General features: G+C 44.4%; 2 protein-coding genes across 4 annotated transcripts in view; one reads left to right on the top strand and one right to left on the bottom strand.

Moving 5' to 3' along the window:
- LOC139654205 (CCN family member 1) overlaps window positions 1-7,431 on the bottom strand; it is a 30,529-nt gene extending 23,098 nt beyond the window's left edge. The window contains exons 1-2 of one of the 2 annotated variants that reach the window (XM_071531275.1): window positions 7,103-7,431; window positions 2,567-2,689 (exon numbers count right to left, since the gene is read on the bottom strand). The gene's annotated coding sequence lies outside the window, so the exon portion shown is untranslated. Of the gene's footprint in view, window positions 1-2,566; window positions 2,690-4,233; window positions 4,279-7,102 lie in introns of those variants that run through there. The other variant, XM_071531276.1, reaches the window with a different exon arrangement.
- Window positions 5,057-21,578, top strand: part of LOC139654204 (myosin-9-like) — a 34,470-nt gene continuing 17,948 nt past the window's right edge. Inside the window, exons 1-6 of one of the 2 annotated variants that reach the window (XM_071531272.1) lie at window positions 5,057-5,276; window positions 15,856-16,187; window positions 18,133-18,289; window positions 19,549-19,576; window positions 20,167-20,260; window positions 21,069-21,089. In XM_071531272.1, coding sequence (XP_071387373.1) covers window positions 15,861-16,187; window positions 18,133-18,289; window positions 19,549-19,576; window positions 20,167-20,260; window positions 21,069-21,089 — 627 coding nt within the window. In that variant the 5' untranslated portion in view covers window positions 5,057-5,276; window positions 15,856-15,860. The remainder of the gene's footprint in view (window positions 5,277-15,855; window positions 16,188-18,132; window positions 18,290-19,548; window positions 19,577-20,166; window positions 20,261-21,068; window positions 21,090-21,578) is intronic. The other variant, XM_071531273.1, reaches the window with a different exon arrangement.

Below are 21,578 nucleotides of genomic sequence, written 5' to 3'. Positions count from 1 at the left end.
GACGGCAGGCTGGAAAGGTTCATGAGCAGCGTAACCCTACACCTCTTCCGCCAAAAACAATAGACCACACCTCCATCCTCGCTCCCGCTGTCTCTCTCTCTTACTCAACCACTCTTGTTACCATATAAGGCAAAAAAAGACAGGGGAAGCCAGTGACTGCTGAACAAACGGGCAGAGAGGGAGAGCTGCAGAATTCCTCCGACGACTCGGTCCCTGTTTGCCTGCGTTTCTAAGTCTAAAACTGTAAATGTTCGCTGTGTGTTTGTTTGAGTTGAACTTGCCCGTGTCACAAAGCCAAATGCCTTTGCTGTGCATGTGTATGTGTGTGTGTGTGTGTCTGTGTTTGTGTGTTCGAGGGCCTGCGCACGCATGATGTGTGGGTGTGTGCTTGCGTGTTGGTGTCTGAGTGCATGCAGTATGTGTGTGTGTGTGTGTATGTGCGTGCGTGTGGGAGAGAGCGACTCTGTGTAACAACACCCAGATCTGGCACGGCCTAAGAGTATTCTGTGTTTATAGTAAATACATAGCTGTATTTATATTTTAAACACACGCTGCCCTCCAGCTTGCTAGGTCTCCATTCTGTTCCAGACAAATACCAACCCAGTGTAGACAAAGCAGCCACTGTTGCTCTTTATATCACTGCCATCTTTTTCCCATACAACATATACACGCCTTACAATACAATATTGACTGATCACGGCCCGCTGATGCCGTCAAATCTATACAGATGATAAACGAGGACACAGACGGCTTAGCACTCCACATTCCTGAATTTTGTGAGTCAACATGTGTCTTATCACTCCTTCCTGTGTACTGATTACCGAGGAAAGGGGGGAGGGCGGAAGGGCTGGGAAGCAGGGCGAGAATAAAGGACAAGAAGAGAGAATAAATTGCCATGCACTCTGCTATACTCTCATTATTGCATATCTGGAATGCTGAAGCTGCTCTTAATTATTCTGTGTGGTTCTGGACATGGCTGCGAGGGATGCACCCCGCCATTTAAGGACACAGACAAACAGACACTCTCTCAGCGCCGCTTTGTCATGTCAAGAGCCTCTGAACTGAAGTTGCGTAAATAGTCTTGGCAGGGGTTCATACTGAATGTTGAACAAAACCTGACATGAACAGCAACGTGTTTACACCGATATTCACTGGGCTCACACTCAAGCATGTGTGTGTGTGTGTGTGTTGAATTTCTTTCAGCGTACGTGTCGGGTTCTGAGATAGCCAGAGGATCTGGGTCAAACAGGAGCATAAACAACCCACTTAATCTGACACAGATCCAACCTATATGAATGTGTATGTATGAAAGCACACACACACAGAGACACACACACATTCTCACTCAAGACACTCTAGCATGAATGTCCACACACATGAATTCACACAGCTAATTACACAGTGAAAGTGGTCAGTGAGCTAACATACCACCCTTTTAACATGGTGTGACTGAATGGGTTCCTTTCTTTCTGACTGGATGATATAATGACTTTACACACCCTGAATTATAGACACACCCTGTTGCTATTACAACCGACTGAAGGGGGAAAAAAAGGAGAGTGAGAGGGAGACTAGGTCACAGTGAAAAGGAGAGCGGGAGGGAAAGAGAGGGAGGGAGATAGTGAGGTCAGAAGTGTCCATATTTGGTAATTCACAGTGATGCCTGCTTTTTTTTTATTCTTTATTTCTTTCTGGGTTCAATTCAGGTTGTTGTGTGTCTTGTGTTGTTGTGACTTGGATAGAGGAAGTGAGACTGTCCTCCCTTATGAAAAAGTAATGTGAAAACCCACATGTAGATTCACAGCATATGTGCTGTTGTATTCTGACATCACATAACAGTTTTTACTTCAGATGTGAAAATTTCAATTCATAGGTGAAGTGTTTTCACCTGCCATTACATATGACAATATTTGTTTCACATGCAAAAACTTCACATACAAAGAGAGAATTCACAGGTGAAAATGCCATTGTTACATGGGAAATGGGAAAATTCACGTATTCGCATATGAAAACCAACATGTGTCCAAAGGTGCCACTTTGTTTCTCTCACTCTCTTGTTCTCTCTCTCTCTCTCTCTCTCTCTCTCTCTCTCTCTCTATCTATCTATCTATCTATCCATCTATCTATCCATCTACCTACCTACCTATCTATTTCTCTGCTTTCTGCTCTCTCAGCATCTGCTACTGCCCAGGCAGCAGGACACGGTGACCTTTGACCTTTCGGTTTAAATTTCTGATATTGCCACGCAGCCCAGAGCGTGAGAGAGTGTGAGATGTATTGATTTTTCCAGCCACCCTGCATGTTCAATGTTGTGCTCTACATGTATGTGAAACGTGTCGGAATACACACGGACACATTCCTTTCATACTGACACATAGCGGACATACATCACACATTGTATAGAGAATGTGATTTTCCTATGTTTGTCAGTGGATGCCAGCCGTGCTTTAGGCCCCAGTATAATATAATGTGACTTCTTGGGGTAAATCTGCACAGGAGTTGCCATTGTCTGGTGTGGTGAATGTGGAATTGTGTAATTCGATTGCGCTGTGTGTGTCGATGTCACCTATAGAGGCGATCTTTGCATCAGGTCTTGTGCTTGTTGCTGCTGGTCATGCTGTAATGTTGTTGTGTCCCATGAGCTCAGAACAACATCATCTGTTTCATGTTCAGGCATCCGGCGTCACCCCTAAGTGAGAGGGAGAAGACAAGAAAGAAGAAGGGTCAAGAGTGCGACGTGTTGAATTACCTTCACTCTTCCTCTTTCATCCATCTTTATCATCATTTATCACAAACCCATCCTCCTAACCTCAACCCGGGCCTTTATTCTAAATTCTCTTTCAGGCTCAGGTTGCTGCTGATCATCGCTGCTGATTTTTTTTAGTGCATTTCACACCAACAGAGTGAAAAATATTTATTTTCCATTGCTAATGTCTCCCTGCTGGTCGTGGCATGTGCTTTGGCCCTGTGCCTTATGTTCCACCCGCCAGACTGGGCCCAGATCACCCAGTCTGAATCCCAGGAGAGTATTAGAGGTAAACAGGTTCACATTATACTCTTCCATTCTTCTGTGTAGACTTTGGCAGCGGTAGGGCAGAACTTTCATCTCAACATCTATCATCCCTTTTTTTTTTTTCATTTTCCACATCTCACCATCCCATTCTTCCTGTCCTTCTTTTTTTTACCAGTGCGACGCTCTTCTCTGTATTTCAACTGAACGCTTATATTTTTCTTGATATTTGTTGGTTTTACTGTACTAATGGTTTTGTCTACATAAACATGTGCAGAACTCTCTCTCTCTCGCTCTCTCACACACACAAACACACACACGCAAAGCCAAAGGTCTCTCACTTGAGATGCTCTGAGGCATTAATTATGATTGGCAGGGATAACTCGCCATGCATTTAAAGAGAGACAAAGAAAACAGGAGTGATTCAAAGACTAAACCAGTATTTTAGTCCATTACATTAATCAGACTGTCCCCTGCGGTGGTTCCCATGTAGTATTAACTTGTCTGGTCATGAATCTAGGCTAACCTGTTAGACTGATATAAACCTGAGAGAGTACACTATGTCACTGTGCTTCAGTGTCTTGTGTGTTCATGTGTTTTGTACCATATCCAGTGTTAGTAGTCTTGATCTAACCTTATATTCTGAAAAGTATAAAGGTGAAAGGTTAAATCAACTTCACAACAATGCTAAAATCATGTACCAGGAGTACCGACTGTAGCGGTAAAAGTGCTGACAACAGTGCAGTTTATGGGATAATGGTGGGAGTTTTTACAGTGAAACTGCGAAACCTCAAATAATATCAACAGTGTAATGTTTGCCCTGATATTGGATGGATCAAACACTGCTTTGAATAAAAGAGTATTGGACAACCTGCCTTGAACATAGTGACATAACCAAATAGAAGTTAAGTTATTATCTTATTTATATTTATGTCATGTCATATTGAACTGAAACTGTGACTTGAAACTTTCAAGGTGTGCTCTCAACTCATCCAATGTCACTATACCTTTAACTTGCTATAATTACATCCACATGAATTTCTCATGCTTTTTCAACTACATGTAAGGACTCAGGCAGTCATGCATGTAGTTTTAATAAAGTTCAAATGTCCCTCTGTGTAAACAGTAGCTAGTAGAGTGAAATGATCTATTTTTAAGGGTGACAGGGTGGCCTATAGAGAAACTGTCCTTCAGCTGCAAGACCGGGGTTCAAGCCCCTATACCTGCAAAGATCCACGCTGCTGAAGTGTCCTTGAGCAAGACACTGAATCTCTACCAACTCTGGGGTTGCTGTTCTGTAGCTGACCTCTGTGGAGGGGGGCAAGCAACAAGAGAATTTCCCTATGGATATGAATAAAGTATCATATTATTATTAATAAAACACCCACATGAATTTATCATCTTTATGCAATTGTGTGTAACGACTGAGGCAGGTGTACATAGTTTCAACAAGGTTAAATATATTTTTGTAACAGATAAAAATTATAGCCTCGTACTCCTTAGTGTGTCAGTGCAGTGAAATTATTTGTTTTTTAAAGATGTGAACATTAAGTTTTTGTTTGAAAAGTGGTAGCAGTAGGAATAATAGCCTGGTAGGATTTGTCTGTTATAGTAGGTAGCTTCCCAAATTTAATCCATCAAGGCAAGTCCAAAGTTTTCAAAGCAGACAGAGGTCAGACTAGGCCCTCGTGACACATTTGGGAGAACCTGGATGATGCAGTCCATCCTGAGAGTGACTGGTACTTATATGGTCATAAAAATCCTTAGTATGCACATACCTCTCTCATTAAACACAGCTTTATCTGTGCCCCCCTTCTCCTCTCAACTATTTCAAGTTCAGTTTTTTCCCCTCTGCCCTGCCCAGTGGCTCTCACCCCTCCACAGCAGCACGCCTCTAGCACGACCTGATTGGCCCAAAGTCTGTGGATTATCAAAGCACTGGCTGCCAGAGGCCGGAGGGGCGGGAACAGACCGCGCAGGCCCCGCCCCCCGCTGGACCGCACCCCGGCTGACTACGCACAGAGTGAAATTACGTGAACCAGCCAGTGGAAGAGGGAGGGAGAAAGAAAGGGGGAGAGAGAAAGAGAGAAAAAAAAAGAAAGAGTGACTGAAGGAGAGAAAGAGAGGGAGGAAACGAGCACTGTAGTTTAGTCCGAGCTCTCTGCGAAGCTGCCGTCGAGTGGAAAGGAGTTTGTCTCACGGCGAAACTGAGCCAACCGGTTGTCGTTAGCCACCCTCTAAAAGGCGTCCTGCACCTGAAAAGCAGGTAATATTCCCATCTTCAATACATTTGCATACCGTGCTCTTTTATTTGTTCCTTCATGCTCATTCAATCTACCCGGCTCATGCCGCTAGCAAGTGCAGTGAACCAGGAAGGACGGAAACTGCAACTTCATCAACCTCATTGGGTGGGACCTCCTTAACCCAGATTTATACCGGAGTTCCTCTAACTTTCCAGCATTCTAGTGCATGTGTTTTTGTTCCCAAAGTTTAGGATATACTGTGTATGAATATTATTTTAAGTCAACACGATGCTAACTAAGTTGCATGGCTGTGAAATGCAACATTGTACCAGCGGCTCACTGTGTGGCGAGAAGCTAAAGCTAGAGCCAGGAAGTGATTCGCTTGAATGAGTTGCAGAAAAGGCCGGTGAGGAGTTAGCACAGGCGGGACGAGAGTGAACTCCAACTGTAGGCTTGGCTCCGCCGGGGACATTTGGGAAGTGTCTCATTACTTTGCGGCTGAACTTTTCAGTTTGTATTAGCAACAGACAGGCTGGTTTTTACTCGCGCCGTGTGTGGCCAGTCGAACGTCTGGCAGGCAAACACAAGTGGAGGTTTGCACGGCATGACGTCACTTGTTCATTAGCGGCCGCGCTGTGCTTTTCCACCGCTGACCACTTCACCTCGTTCATGTCATGTTCAAGTTCATCAAAGTGCAGTATGTGTACTTTCCATTTTAGATCTTATAGTCGCGTTGTTTCAATTCTGGGGCCCTTGAGGAGATTCCCGAGGTCCCCAGCAAAACGAGGCCTAGATTTCACTGTTTTATTTCATTCACTAGACGTTGGCAGAATAGGGGGTGATTATCTTGATCATAGGTTTCCTTCTCCTCTCCGTTGATGTCTTCAAATGTAGATACTTAAAAATCTGCACCAAAAAAACAAATTCTGAAATGGAGTTCCTTGGGACAAAATCATATTGATTGGATGTTGGCGGTCTAATGCAGATCTATTTATGGGTCCTTGTCCTATAAATGTTTTAACCTTTGTTCTAGTTTACAGTCAGTCCATGAATGATCCTGGGATCTTCATTTCAGTTGTTCAGCCCTACTAAAGTTTTAGATAATGTTACAGCAACATGCGATGACGATTTATTTATTCATTCATTTGTTCAGGCCTATGCCACACAGGGCGCTTTGTCATCTCAAAATTGACTTTTCTTAGTTGTGAAATGTGTCACACTTATCAGACGTAGGATGTAGATATGCTGTGGCACCATGCGCCCATGTAAGAGCTGTGCTTTGTCAGTACAATTTGTGTTTGCTCTGTTTGTTGGCAGATCATTGTGCTTCGGGAAGGAAACAGGCCACGGTATGCTTTGCACGCCCTTCTGAGAGCATGGCAATCTCTGGGACTCAGGATTTACAGCAAATTGCGTATTAACTGGCCCTCAAGTCAGCTTGGGCACCAGAGCTCTCACAACTCTGGCATTTCTCTATCCATAATCACAAGGTTTGCTTGCAATCCATGCCTGCTTCTCATTGTGCGAAGTGTTGGAGGCCGTAAAGGGAATGGGAGCAGCACCTTTAAGATCTCGTTTGTAATAATCAAAACCATCCATTTCTATGCAGCTCATGTTTTCTGCCAAGTAACTGTTGAAACACAATGTGAGATTACCCCATTAATAACTTTAAAATTCCTTGAGCTTGGGAAAGACGCTCAGCAAAAATGATTATTATTACTTTGTAGTACTCAGGGATAAGCACAATCGTGTAGTAAGACTGATCAGGTTGAAGCGGTCATTACAGCAGCTGTATAATACAAAGATCTGTATGTGTGTATTCATATGTAGCCTGTGTGTATCTCTTTACCAAATTCTTCCCCCTTGGGGCGTGCTGGTGGCTCTGTTGGCTGAGGCGAAGACCATGTAGCTGTGGTGTCCTGGGTTTGGGTCTCGCCTGAGACCTTAGATAATCACATGCCGTTGTCCTCTCTCTTTCTCTGCAATCTTTCGTGTCTCTCTTCCCTAATAAAGGCAAAAATGCCCAAAATAATCTTAAAAAATAAACCAACTTCCCCCATGACGGTCTGCCTCAGGATGATACACCCATTCCTAGGGCAGAGCAGGATGAGATTACTGTGCAAACGGAGGCAGTAGACTAGATTGTGTTTTGTGAAGCCCAGACATACACTTGTGCCATGTATCCTGTAGACGTTCAGGATGTTGTTGAAGGTATCGGAGCGGTAAGTATAGCCTTAACAGGGCACATTGGGTGAGATTCAGTCAGTATGTCATATCCTGTCGGTGCGGTTGAGCCGTGAATTAAACTCTTGCAGTGTGTTGTGCAATGTGTCCTCTGGAGGCTTGTTCTTCTCACTTATTGCCAGTTTCACTGCTCTTATGAAGCCCCCCCACAGAGTCTGCTGCATTCCATTATTTGTGTGTCAGCAATGTCCATAGGTCCCCCTGGGAGAGTTATTTACTGTAGGCTAGTCAAAATTAAATGCAGACGTTTTACAATGTGAATAGGGAGCTGGTGGTGTACGAGGCTGTTCAAGCTTGTTGAAATGATACAGTCTGAGTGAACATGCCTGTGGATATTTAGGTTTCATTGAAGGCTGTTGAGGACAGCCATCTTGGCTCAGGCAGATTACTTGCAGGCCGCTTGCTTTTGTAGCAAATGAAAATGTGACTTGGAGAGGGCAGCGTGACACATGCATGCGTGCATTGAATCCCACAGTTGTCTTCTGTTATGAGATGTCAAGGTTGTCTTTACATATTTGAGGCATTTCTAATCTTCTGTCTTGTTTATTTGGCCTTCTAACTGGATTTACTGGCTCAATTTGCCCTTCAGTTCAGATTGTCAGCATTAGGTTAAGAGTAGAGACAGGATAACACAGGCTGCAAAATCTCACAGAAACAGTATTTGTCTGTGCCAATTTTTTTTCAAATGAACAATATCTTAACATATCTACACTTGAAGCTAGGCCACGATACTGAAAAGGAATAACAGGCTATTTTGGACTTGGGAGTTCTCAGGAAAAAAAACCCTCTTGGTTTGACGATGCCGTTTTCTCTTCCAAGAAAATTACCCTTGCATTTGCCAGTACAGGCCAGTCGCCGATGATTGATGGGCGGTGGAGTGTCATACATATCCTAGTTCCTTCTGGGCCCAAGTCAGCTGAGATTCATTCATGCAGGGGAGAATATCCCAGTCAGAGAGGAGAGCACTCAGATTCAGGTGGTAATGGAGACATCAAACACAAGAGACTAAGCACGAACACATCTGTGCTGTCTGTCTTTACACTGAGTTGTATATCACTAATACTGGGTTGTCAGTCAACAGGCTGATATTTTAGCAGCAGATTGTGCGCCTTTTACTTTCAATGCCCTGTCTATTTTTGGTTTGATGAAACGGATATTTCTTCTGGATGACATGAACAGCATAATTAATTTGGGTCAGTCAGATTGGTTGAGTTGGCAGGGGTCTGGGATGAATTTGCCAGAGTGTCCGCTGTGGATTTCCCATTCCTCTTCACTACTGTTTACGCCTACTCCATTACCTTGTCTTAGTCCCCTATCACTCCTTTCTCTGTTCCTTCTGTTCTCTCTCTCCTTTTTCTCCTTAATTTTCTTTCCCCTGCCTCTGTCTTCAGATTCTGTTTTTGTCGCCACCCCATCCTTTCCTCTATCCTCCCCCTCACAGCGCACACCTGTAGGTTTCAATAGAGTTGAACAATACCAGGAAATGGCTGCGCTCTGACTTGGGACTCCAAACAGAAAGTGCTTGTTCTGAATGCTGCCGTCAAGGACCGTCCTTGATTAGGCTTCTCCCTCTCGTGATGATTGCTCGTAGCTTGGTAAATTATACTTGGACTGTGGTATAAATGATGAGGTCATGCTTGATCATAGATTAGCAGCCTACAGCCTAGACTTCTCTGAAAAGCCTGTTTAATGATCCAACTTCCTGCTAGTTTGTGAAAGCTAGCACCTGTTTGTCTACCTCCCTGCATGACTTCCTTGTGGGAAATGTCATTTTTGAAATGCTTAAAGGATCTAGTTGGGAACTTGGGGAAAAAAACATTTTTTTTAATGTGCTGCTGCTATGCATGTGTCTCATGTATGTACATATGTATGGATGTATGTATGATCGATCATGAACATTGCTGAATTTTAACAAAATGAAGTATAGTGAAATTCTATTATATCTATATTCTGCAATATGAAGTACAGCCATACATTTTGAGAAAAGCTGACAGACATCATGATAAGATTAATAAAAACCAAGCCCTCATTGGTGGTGATTGGTGTAAAGCTTCCTTGTAATGTCAGAAAATAGACTTTGTCCATGGCTGGGTGTGTGTGTGTGTGACCTGCACACCTGGCGAGTGACTGCACAGAGTAGTAGTTAATACTTTGCACAACACACTCACCTCAAACACAGCTTCATACTGTGAACTTTGAAACATGCTGTGTAATAGGTCTCCCTTCTTGATTCCCATTGGACATTTTATTCCCTTGTCAGTCCAACATCAGGCTATACACCAGATGGCCTGGCTGGTGTCTGAGGTCTGTGAATCCATTGTTTGATGAAGATATCCAAGTTGATAGCCTCTTATAGTCAGTCAGTGGTTGTCTTCATCCACATTGATTCAAAGGGAGTGCCTTTCTGTGCACAGATACGTTTCACCAGTTAGAGATAAGAAGTGATATGGCTGAAAAGACTAAACTGAGGTTGTGGAGTCTGATGCTGGGTGGGGAAGTATGAGAAGAGAACGCAGGATATGTTTTAAATTTGTCTTCACTGAGGCTGTCGGAGATTAATGCTGTTCACCTGCTAAGATCTCGCTATTGCGTTAGTGTGTTTGAAATATGCTCAGTAGAAATAATTGATTGCTGCCAAGCAGAAATGCGTAGCTTAACTCCCCTCTAATTCTTTCACATCTGTTGAAAGGGTTACATAACCGTGATCTAATGGCCATTACTGTTTGACTGGTTTAAGTAAATAGGCAAACCAGTGCAATATTTACTGTATCTGGTTTGTCTATTGATTTGCTGTGTCAGATAGCCAGTCATGTGTGTAATCAATAGGGTAATCAGATATCTATTGGAATGAAGGACCTGGAATTTGTCCTTTTTTTTTATGATCCATGACCCTGACAAATCTGTGCCTATGCGACTGACACTAACACACTCTCCTCTCTCCAATCCTCCAGCTCTCCTGTCATGTTTACTGTGGCCAAAACAACAGAAAATATACAAAAGACTTAAAAATAGATGAAAATAACCCTGGATAGTTGTATTAAGAGACTTTCACTGTTGTGTAGGTGATGTGCTGTTGGCTTTAATCAGACCTAGTCAGAGCCTAGTTGGTACTGGTAGATGGCATTGGCTGGCTTACAGTTCAACGTGAAATTGGATACTGCTTGGGCTAGGAATGTGAAAAATAATGGAAAGGGATGAACATCTGTCATGCGGTGTGGTTATTTTCCAGCACAGACTTAATTTACTGCTCAGTCCTCGGAGCCGCTCAGCATGTGCTCAAGAAAACGCCACCATCCCTCTCCTTGAAAGAATCCGCACAACAAGTTCCACAAATGGCAAAATAGTTTTCTCACTTTGTCATTTCCTCTTTCCTCTCCCTTCTCCTTGCCCCCACCCCTCCCACGTTCAGGGAAGGAGAAAGAAGGAGGGGAGGGGGGGGGGGGGGGGGGGGAGAGGCGATGTGTGAGCCCATAATTAACTTTGACAGACTCAGTACCTCTCCTCTCCTTGCCTGCCAGGCTGGCACCCACTCTCTCTCATTTAGCAATCAGTGGATCATCAGACAGTGAGGGGAGGAAGGTAGCTGGGTCGTAGTTAGGCCGGGACATGGAGGGGGAGTGGGGTCATAGAAATGGAGATTGTGTGTTTGTTGGAAAGAGTGATATAAACAGTTAAAGCCAAACAGACAAGGGTGACAACAGTGCAAGACAATATCCACAGCATGAGGAGGACAGTTGAGGACAAGAGCTCAGCGGAGGCGAGTGAGGATGTTGAGATGGGATGCAGTTGGTGGGGGAGAGATGGGAGTGCAGCATTATTGACCCCTCTGCTGTTCTATTAATATTTCTGTCAGTGGGACAGTCGACACGCCGCAGCTGGTTCATAGGTTCTCTTTAGCTGGGAGGAGGGGGGCACACAAGTTTTACTGTACATGGTCATGCTGTAAAAGTAGTCTCCTGGCTTTTACTGCAACTCAGCACATCCCTTGGTGAGCTGGAGTCGGGGGAGAGTCACTGAGCTGGAATGGAATGAGAGGGAGAGGAAGGGGAGGGAGTGGGACGGATGGATGGATGGATGGGCAGACTCAGGTTTATAAAGAGCGAGGCTGGCCCGCTTTCTTAACAAGACAGCCAGGCTCTGAAAAGGACGCTCGGCTGCTCTTCCCTGGGCATTTTCCCGTCCTCTCCTCGTTCCTCCTCCACCTCTTTCCCAAAGCCCTCGCTGCTGCCTCACTTCCTCTCTTTGTGACCACATTCTGGTCTCTGTGATGAGGCCGCTTTCTAAAACTGGCCTCCGCTCTCTTCCTCATGTTATTTATTTTATGGTTCCTCTTCCTCTTTCATGTAGGCTGCTACTTTGACTGGACATCACAGGCTCTCAATGTTTTCATTCAGACATTTTTATAGGTTAATCCCTTAATGGTCTCTTAGTCAGGTTACATAAATTTCAGGGATTTGGCGAAGGGTCGGTTTTGGGATGACGGTGTCCTTCCTAGTGCTGTGTATTTTATTAATGAGTAACCCGTGTTATGAATAACTTGATGAGTTAATCTCATTGTAACTGTCTCCCAACTGAATAGATAGTGAGTATTTTCACAGCTAAGTAGTGTTCTAAAGTGACAGGGAATCAGGAAAGCCTTGACTTGTACAGGATTATAGAGAATTTGGCAGGAAAGCAGAAAGCTGCATGAACCTCATTGGAGAGGGGTAAGAGGGGAAGGAGGTGTGGACATGATCCCAGATGAGTCATAATACATTTGTATTTTAATGTCAGGTTCCGTCCACGTCTACTTTAACTGTCAGATTTCACATGGGAAGGCCTATAGGTGTGAAATTTTCTCTGGGAATTCTTTTTTTTCCCTCTTCTACTTTCAATATAGAACAGCCCCCGTCAAACTAGAATAGATGTTAGATTAATTTTAGCCCTCGTGCTACTCTCAGGAGATGGAGCGGGGAGTTTCAAGTGTGTCAGGGACTTATCTGTGTCGAGGCATGTGAGTAGGACAGCGGCAGACCTCAACAGAGAGCATAGCATGCAATTCATACTTGGCGTCGACCAGCGTCTTCCACAAATAGTCCCAATTTGTTTGTTAGCAGCTAGCTCACAAATATACAGTTAGGTTATTTCTGTATTGCAGCACTGAACATCTGTGATCTGCAGTCTCCTGTAAATTGTCTCTGGTTTAGTATTATTGATATTAATGACTTGGCTCACGCTAAACAATGCAGGCATGAACTCTTGAGCTCTAGCCTGTGACCCTTGGCAACAGATGGCGTATGTATATGTTAGAAGTGTTTGTTTGAGAGGCTGTTTTCATGTAGGCCCACATGTCTCCCTACACCCAGAGCATGATGGTAAACTAGTGAACTCTGATAAGAATCAACGCCAGAGGAGTGTTGGGTGTGTTTAGCCTGTTCTCCCTCACTGCTTGTTTTTGCCAAACAACAAAGCAACAGGGATTACAATCGCAGTCAAGGCTTACGTTCAGCCCTGCATGGGGCCGACTGACCCAAGTTCGAATGTACTGGTGCGGTTAATGGTCCAGTGAATGTTCAGGGACCATGGAAACACACACACACACACACACACACACACACACACACACACACACACACATACAGCCTAGGTCTAACTGTTTTATACAGCCATGGGTGTGTTACCAGTGTGAGGTGATGCTGATTTACCCTGAGTGTTGAAACCCCTAAAGGCATGTCTGACCTGCTGAAGTGATGGGAATAGGGGGAGGAAAAACGGGAAGGAAAGCCAGAGATTTGGTCTGAGAAAGATGGGAGGGGGGGCATAGTGGACTGAGGACAGAAATTTGTGGAATTCCTTTGCTCGCTCTCTCTCCCTGATAAAGGGTGAGTATGGGAGGAATGCGACCCTGGAAAGACTGGATAAACAGAGGGGGGGGGGGGGTGGCGTGGCGTTAGGAGTCTAGAGGGAGAGAGGAGGGAGACTGAAGGGATGAAGTCAGGATTGAAGGGAAAGGAGGGCGCATGGAGCCAGCTGAGAAGGATAGTAGGAGGACTAATTTGTGGGGTGCCCTATGTACTATTACAGGAGGGGGGAGAGGAGGGGGTAGTATCAGACCAGAGATGAGAGTATGGAGTGGTGTGTGGGGGGGGGGGGGGTAGTGATGGAAGTCAGCTGTAGAGCGGTCTGACAGAGTGTTGATAGAGGACGGAGGGAGGAGGGGGTCGTGAGAAGAGTGGCTCCCCCTCTGCTTTCTTACTCCCAGAACAGGGTTAATGTGCTGGAACGGACAAGCCAGACACGACCCTGTTAGAGTTGCAGTAACCCCTGCTATTCCCTCTTTCTGAGACTCTCAAGGGTCTGTCACCTTTTTTCAGTACTGTTGAGCCACGCTTTTTGCAATCTTAAATACAGTCTATATTTTATCTGAAGCATAGGCCCAGTTAATGGCTTTTTTGGATGATGTTTCACAATTTTACAAAGCTGTGGAAAAAGTAATGGTGTAACTTCACTATACAGCAAATTGAAATTAGGGCTATCAATTTCCGGAGAAACAATCTGTGAATAAAGAATCATGATAGATCCCCATTAGCTGACGTGTCAGCATCTGAACAGCAACAAGAACAGTTAAAGTCGGAAATTAAGCAAGGGAAATGCAAGGTTTGTAAAATCAGTGTTTTCCAGTCAGTTGGCTAGCCATGTAGATGTCGTTTTAGATGCATTATTCATGCATTCAGTGCAGTTATCTTCTGCACTGTTCAGTCCAAGCACTGTTGTATAATAGTGAGCATGAGAATTTGGCATTGGTAAAGCCCTCCCACTGGACTTGAGATTATATTGCAAAATTATTCTCATGGAGATATGAAACACTTCCAGCTAATAAATTAGCTCAAACATAATGAATAGTGGAAGATTGGGCGGAGCCTGAGTTGTAGTGCTATGATTTTCGTAGTGTTTGCATGCGTGCAACAAGGCTTAAGCAAGCAAGGCTGTGCTAGGCTATTTAAATAAGGCTATTTATTGTAAATGCAGCTCTTGGTTTTGCCCGGGAGGGTGAGGGTACATTCAGGGAGGCTAACAACCCTGGTGGTGCTGAGGAAAACGGTGTCATGCTCCTGTTGTGTAGGAATGATAATTGAGATGGTAAAGTCAGGGGCACAGGTGTCAGTGAAAGCACAGCATGTTCAGCTAATTGCCCAGAGTCCCTCTGCACTCCCTGTAGTTGGGCGGCTTGGCACGAGCTTATGCAACGCACTGTCTTCCTTTCCCTCAATACTGGTAATACTTGTCTAGTCACCTTCTATATGGGTTACACCACAGCCCTCCCTGTCACCATGATGTTGTTCATGAGCTGTGAGGTGTAGTAAAGCAACAACAGCGTACGTTGAGCTGGTCGTGTTTAGGCCTGTACAAGATATTGTTCACCTCTGGCAGTGTGCTTATGTTTGGTACAAAAGTTCTGCAGGCAGCATTTGATATAAACCATATGGTTGGGTCCCTCTCAGCTGCATGGGAAGTTTTATTTGGGTTATTCTTCAGTCCTCTTTCTGCAGCCTAATCTGTACTTGGGAACCTCCGCTCTCAACAGAGATGTTTTTACACTTCGGAGACTTGACAGGCCTCCTAGAGTTCCACAGTTACACTCCCACCTCAACCTGCTCATCGTCTCTTGCAACCCAACGTGGAAAAGCACAAATTGTTTGAAGGCAGTCCTCCAAGCGTGTAATGAACACAGTTGTTCCCCAAATCATGTATTTAGATGAAATGGTCAGCACATGTTGTGCATTACCACAAATGTGAGATTTTAATAGCAACCTGACTCATTTTGTGTTGCGAGATCTCATTGGCAAGGGGAGCGAAAGCAGCTGGTAATTTGATTAAGTATCCACAGCGGTTAGCTGAGGAGGAACGTGGGGCCTTGTTTGACACGGGTGTGTTTTATGTCGACCTGACCTAACCCGGGCACTCTGCCTGTTGTACATCCCATCAGCAGTGACCTCTGCATTCCTCAAAGGTTACATGTGAGGAAGGAAGGGTAGGCAACGTCTGGTCCAATAAACCAGGCTCTTTTTTTCAAATAGACCAGATAAACAGCCGCCCAGCCCCTTCTCTACCAGACGACATGCATGCAATACACAAGTGTAATGTGTTGATGGATGAACTAGTTTTTAAATGATAATCTGAATAAATCTCTTTGTATTTTCTGTTGAGTGTTACCTGGAGGACAACCTGTTGGTATCTGATTTATTCGATAAGCACAGTGAATGGTCTGGGTTTCTGACCTCTGTCAATGATTTCTTAATTTCACAGTACTGTATTAACCCAAATACTCCCCCCCCCCCCCCCCCCTCTCCTCTGTCCATTTCTCTCTCTCTGAAACAGCCACCATGTCGGACGCAGACAAGTTCCTGTACGTGGACCGCAACATGGTCAACAACCCGCTGGCCCAGGCTGACTGGGCCACCAAGAAGCTGGTGTGGGTGCCGTCGGAGCGCCTCGGCTTCGAGGCCGGCTCTGTGAAGGAGGAGCGCGGCGACGAGTGCACGGTGGAGCTGGCAGACTCTGGTAAGAAGGTGAAGGTGAACAAGGACGACATCCAGAAGATGAACCCGCCCAAGTTCAGCAAGGTGGAGGACATGGCCGAGCTCACCTGCCTGAACGAGGCCTCCGTGCTGCACAACCTGAAGGAGAGATACTACTCTGGCCTCATCTACGTGAGTGTGGAGCAGTCACACACACACAAAACACTGTCGTGCGCAGACAAAGCATTAATTCACTGCTGTTGTTTCCAGAAATTGAATGCAGCAGTGATGCATGGGGCTAATTTTATTTTCTGTCCCAGTTATGGTTCCAGTGCAAGCACACTGCTTAAGACATTATTCTTTGGAATCTTTACCGAAATAAAAGCATAAATTGCCAACATTAAGCCTACACTTTGTGTTTTAGAGGAAAAAGTAACTAAATTACACGGTTATTTAATTTCACATTTTCCTTGGTAGTGTTGCTACTTTCCTTGCTGTGGCGGTACACCAAAGCAGAGTGAATACAGAGGAAAAACTGCACTTTGTGCACATGCCTGAAAGATAAATTATCTTGTCTTTGTGTCAATTTGCCCCGGGCACACGCGCTACATGATCGGCTTTACTCAACCTCTCACCATTGTGTTTGAATTGATAAGTGTAAATGTAAGCAGTTACTTTGTTAATACTATCATTCTCGGTGCCCTCTTGACCACTACTATATTGCTTTCCTCTCTACACCGCCCTAAAAACAGATTATTGTGGTGACTCTGTCCCTGTGATGTTATCTAAGGCGTTTTCCTCAGAATGGTTATGAAAGCCCATTGGCTCATAGAACAATCCTGGCCAGTCTCCAAACCAATTTATCCCTCTGTCCAACCTCCTAATCATCCCATAAGCCCCATTGTTTGAGACAACCCATTGTGTGCAAATTGTCACTGCAAAGAAAGTGTGCAATCTGTTTACAAATGCATGGTATGTACGCTCTCTTCCCCTCACCCTCTTCCTCTCTGTCTGTCTTGTTCTCTTCTCTTACTCTGCCTTTCCCTCGCTCTCTCTCTCTGTGTGTGTGTTTGGAGCTATGTTGTAAACAGGAAGCTGCAGGGAACAATGCTGTCCAGAGGGAAAGATGGAGAAAGAGCAAGGGGGGGATGAAGGGAAAGAGGAAGAGGTGGCGTTGGGGATGTGTGTATATGGGGTTTGGGCTTCAGAGTCCAGTTTCTGGCAGAGATGGATATGGAATGTAAATTGTGCTGTAATTGTTATTACTGCCCCCATAATTAATGCCATTTATCCCAATGTCTTGGGCTGGTAGTGATTTGGCCGCTGTTATTCTGTGTTTTGACCCGGTCACGTCAACACAGCCTGCTATCCTCTCCCTCCCTCCTTTCCTTTGGGGATGCAGGCCCTGGTTAGGTTGAGTGCCTCCAGACTATGTATTCTTTAGATTGGCCCTCTCTTGGGTGCTAAGAATGAGAGAGAGACGCCTGGCAGACCAGGGTACAGAGATGTGGGGAGGGCAGCACAAAGAAAAAGACAGAAATATGGGAGGAGGAGAAGAGCCTTACCAGATACGCAGATCTGGATGGGGAGGAGAAGGGAAGATTTAGTGGAGTTTATAGAAAGGAATGGAGGAGGGTTTCTCAAAGCAGAAGAGATAGTGTCACTATTAGATCTGAGATATGACTTAGATATTCTGTCTAGTTGCTATAGTTTTACAACGTCAAGGTCACTCGTCAGTTTTAACTTGCAGTCGGGTGGGGCTGAGATTACATAATCAAGGAGGAGGCCATTTCAGAGTTCAGGAGAAACTTTGAGCCAAGAGGGGGAAGGGTAGGTCTGATTGTGCGATCGACGAGTATAATTTTCTCATGTTGCAGAATTAAAGACTCGTACAGTTATTATGTCAAAGGGGTGTCCTAGTACATGATCCGGACCCTGTACTCTGCTCTAGGCTAAACACTCACATATAAATCTCTCGTATATAATCTCTGGGATTTGCACTAAAATTATTACATATTCATCCTACTCACAATCCCATGTAATACAGACGCCCTCCCTCTTCACCTCAGAATCTATTGCACTGCCATTTGTTATTCCATTAGGGCATGATTTAACACAGCCTCCATCTGCATTACAGACATACTCTGGTCTCTTCTGCGTGGTCATAAATCCATACAAGAACCTGCCCATCTACTCAGAGGAGATTGTCGACATGTACAAGGGCAAGAAGAGGCATGAGATGCCGCCCCATATCTATGCGATCACTGACACATCCTACAGAAGCATGATGCAGGGTAAGTCACTGTCCCAGCTGTGAACCAGCAAAACCATCGTGGTGAGTCACTTACGGGAACAGTAGAGGACTTACTGGAGAAACTTTTCAAGTGGAACGTTTATGAAATCTGTTGGGCTGCAAGATTTACATTTGTTTTAGATTTAAGTCAGCCTCTTTTCAGTGTTATTTTAGTATCCAAAAGCCTGCAATATGGTTCCCCCTAAGATTTCATTGTCAATGGAAGCTACTGTGTTCTAAGTGGTAACCCACAGAGCTATAAACTATACAATTCCTAAGAGGATGTGTTTTATGCATATAAATGATTGCTGGTTTATTCATATCAATGCCTTCTCTAAGAATTTAAATGAGGAGAATAACAATAGATTATATATTCAGTCTGGTCTTTTTAAATGGAGGGCTCTGGGGACCCATGTAGCTGCAGGGTGTTGGACCCGATCCTAGCCCCTCAACCAGAGAGTATTTCATATCATTAAGTTGCCCTGCTGGCTTTAGCAAATGCCAGACACTCTCAGTTCCAGCTAAGAAAGGTTGTATTTAAAAAGAGAGGCTGTGGTCTCCATTCCAGGGTCCTCAATTATAAAAATGTTGACTTTATCCCAGATTCTGCTGTATGTTCATTTCAAAAATGAAATCAAATGATATTTCTATAGCTTTCATATTTGTGATGATGATTTAAATTAGTTTTAGCTTTGGATAAATATCAGAAAGTCTGTGTAACCCACAAATATTGTCATAAATTTAGCACCATGCTGTGAGCAGCATATTTGTGTGTCCCCTGGATGCATTTACAAAGGAAAGTGAGTCACAGTATAAAGGAGGACATACTGTATGTAGTGTCTTTCCTGGGTAATGCAGTCCATCTCACTAAGTCATCTGTCCCGCACCCCATCCAAACTCCCTACCTCCCGTCCTGTCGGTGCTCATTTTCTCCATGTTTGGCTCCAGGAAGGCATTCAGACCGCATTAGATGAGGCGATGGGTAATTAGCTAGTTGGTCTGAAGGCAGGCGGCAACCTTTCCAGTCACAGGAAGCCGGATATTGATTTCCTGTCTGTGGCCACTCTACTTCCTGTCGTAGAGACAGCTACTGTATGTGCTCCGGAGATAACAAATGCACACTGTACATTTTATTTCATGAAAGTTTGCCACTATTTAACTTCAGCTCACTTGTAACATCACTTACTTGCACTTACTAGAATATGCAACATTGTTCTTCTATAAAAGTTACATAATCATTATGTCAATGTCTTTCCACAGATCGTGAAGACCAGTCCATTCTTTGCACGTGAGTTACAGACACGACACAGGCAACATTAAAGCAGCAATTGACCGTATTCATGTGGCGGCCATTTTGAACACTCAGGGAGGGGAAACTACCTGGAGGAGCAAGTACACCCCAGCTATGTCCTACTGTTGTGTACCAGGATGCACATTATACAAACATTTATTATTTCACAGATTGCCCACTGAAAGACATGTGAGAAACAAATGGGTCTCAATAATTCAGAGGGATATAGGTTCACATTTAAGCTAGCAGAGTCTAGCCTAACTTCCCTGCTAAATTCAAGCAGGTGCTGTCGTTGTTCCTGAGATTGCTAGGTAATTTTATAACTGTTTGGTCTGTCTGAAGTCTTCACTAATGTGTTGAAGTAGGACTAGTTTAATATACATGCCAATCATCCAAGAGTTTATCACCCCAAGTGCTCAAAATGGCCGCTGTGTGTGTGTGTGTGTCAATACTTCTAGTGTCATATGAACACAAGATTGTTTGAAGCCACTATCATTTCTTGACTGTCACTGTTTTGGCCTCGTTTTCCTCTCACTATCTTTCTCTCTGTCTTTGTCTCTCTATTTTTCTGTTTGTCTCTCCTATAGAGGAGAGTCCGGTGCTGGTAAGACGGAGAACACCAAGAAGGTCATCCAGTATCTGGCTCATGTGGCCTCCTCTCACAAGACCAAGAAAGATCAGGTCAGTCCCACCTACCATCCTCCAAACCTTCCTTCCTTTACTCCTTTACATCCTCCACTCGTGCCTTTTATCTTTTAGGTTTCAACTCATCTCCTTTGTCTCTCACTTCACTCCTTCCTATTCTTTTTTCTTTGTTCACACGCTTGCGCTCACTTTCTTAAGTGAGACATGTTTCCTATTTTCCTCCTGTGCTTTTATCTTACAGGAACAACCCTTTCCTATTCCTCTCTACTCACTTTATCAACTACTTTTGCACTGTGACTGTATTGTGTGTCTGTGTGTGTGTGGTATGTGTGTATGAGAATACACCGATGCCACTGGCACTTGACATTACACGATTGTTAATCCATCATCACATTGTTGTATTCAGACCGCTGATTTTCTGCAATAAACAAATGGTTCTATGGTACAACTGCCATAGAAAAGTATTGCCATCAGTAGAAAAGGGCTGGCGATCAGGTTAATAGTCCTGAAGGCACAGCAACACAGTAGTGCAGATTTAAAAGCTGAACTGAAATCTCCTGGCACCATGTTGATGTTTTATATAGACCAGAGGCCTTACTTCATCTGTGATATATTCCACTCTGCTAACTTTACTGCAGCTCCTCATGAGAAATAAAACATAGCCCAGCATCTGCCAGTCAAACATTACGTCAGACTCCAGTGGAAAACCTGCACTGCTGTTATCTTGCCTGCCAGCCTAATGATAGATGCTGCTGAAAGCTACCAATGGGGTTTAATGAAACCGCATCAGTATCTATCATTCCCTTTTTTTGAGGTTGTTGTATTTCTCTCTTCCCATCAACAGAACAGCTCGGTCCTGTCACATGTGAGTTACCTCTCTCCCTCCATTCACTCTTCCTCCCCTCCTGCTTCTGTCAACACCCCCCCCCCCCTTCCTGGACCCCCCCACCACCTCCTCCTCCACTCCCTCACCCCTCCCTCTCTCTTGCTGCCCTCTGTCTCCCTGTGCTGCTGGAGTGTGCTCTGTGGTGGGTCACTTGGTATTGAGGGGTCAAAGGTGACATGTCTTGTCAGCCAATAGGAAGTAGGCAGGAAGTTTGTTCGCAGATGTGTGCCAGGCGTATCTCCTCCTGTGAAAAATTCAGCCAGACAATGGTAGAATAAGTGGGAGGGGGGTGTCGTCGGTAGATTAATTTGTCATCTGTGTCTCTAGGGCACTGCTGGTAGATGTGGTTTGGGGAGTAAATCTGCATTTTTATATCTGTCTGGCTGAATCTTTCATAATTTGTATTGCTACTCTGTGTGTGTGCACCTGTGAGCCCAGAAATGTGACTGAGTGTGCTTCTATCTTTTG

Source organism: Centroberyx affinis, unplaced genomic scaffold, assembly GCF_046629955.1.
Source record: "Centroberyx affinis isolate AG114_WGS23_722 - 3 ecotype Tasmania unplaced genomic scaffold, CSIRO-AGI_Caff_v1 ptg002059l_1, whole genome shotgun sequence".
Taxonomy (NCBI): Eukaryota; Metazoa; Chordata; class Actinopteri; order Beryciformes; family Berycidae; genus Centroberyx; species Centroberyx affinis.
This window is presented reverse-complemented; position numbering and strand designations above follow the sequence as displayed.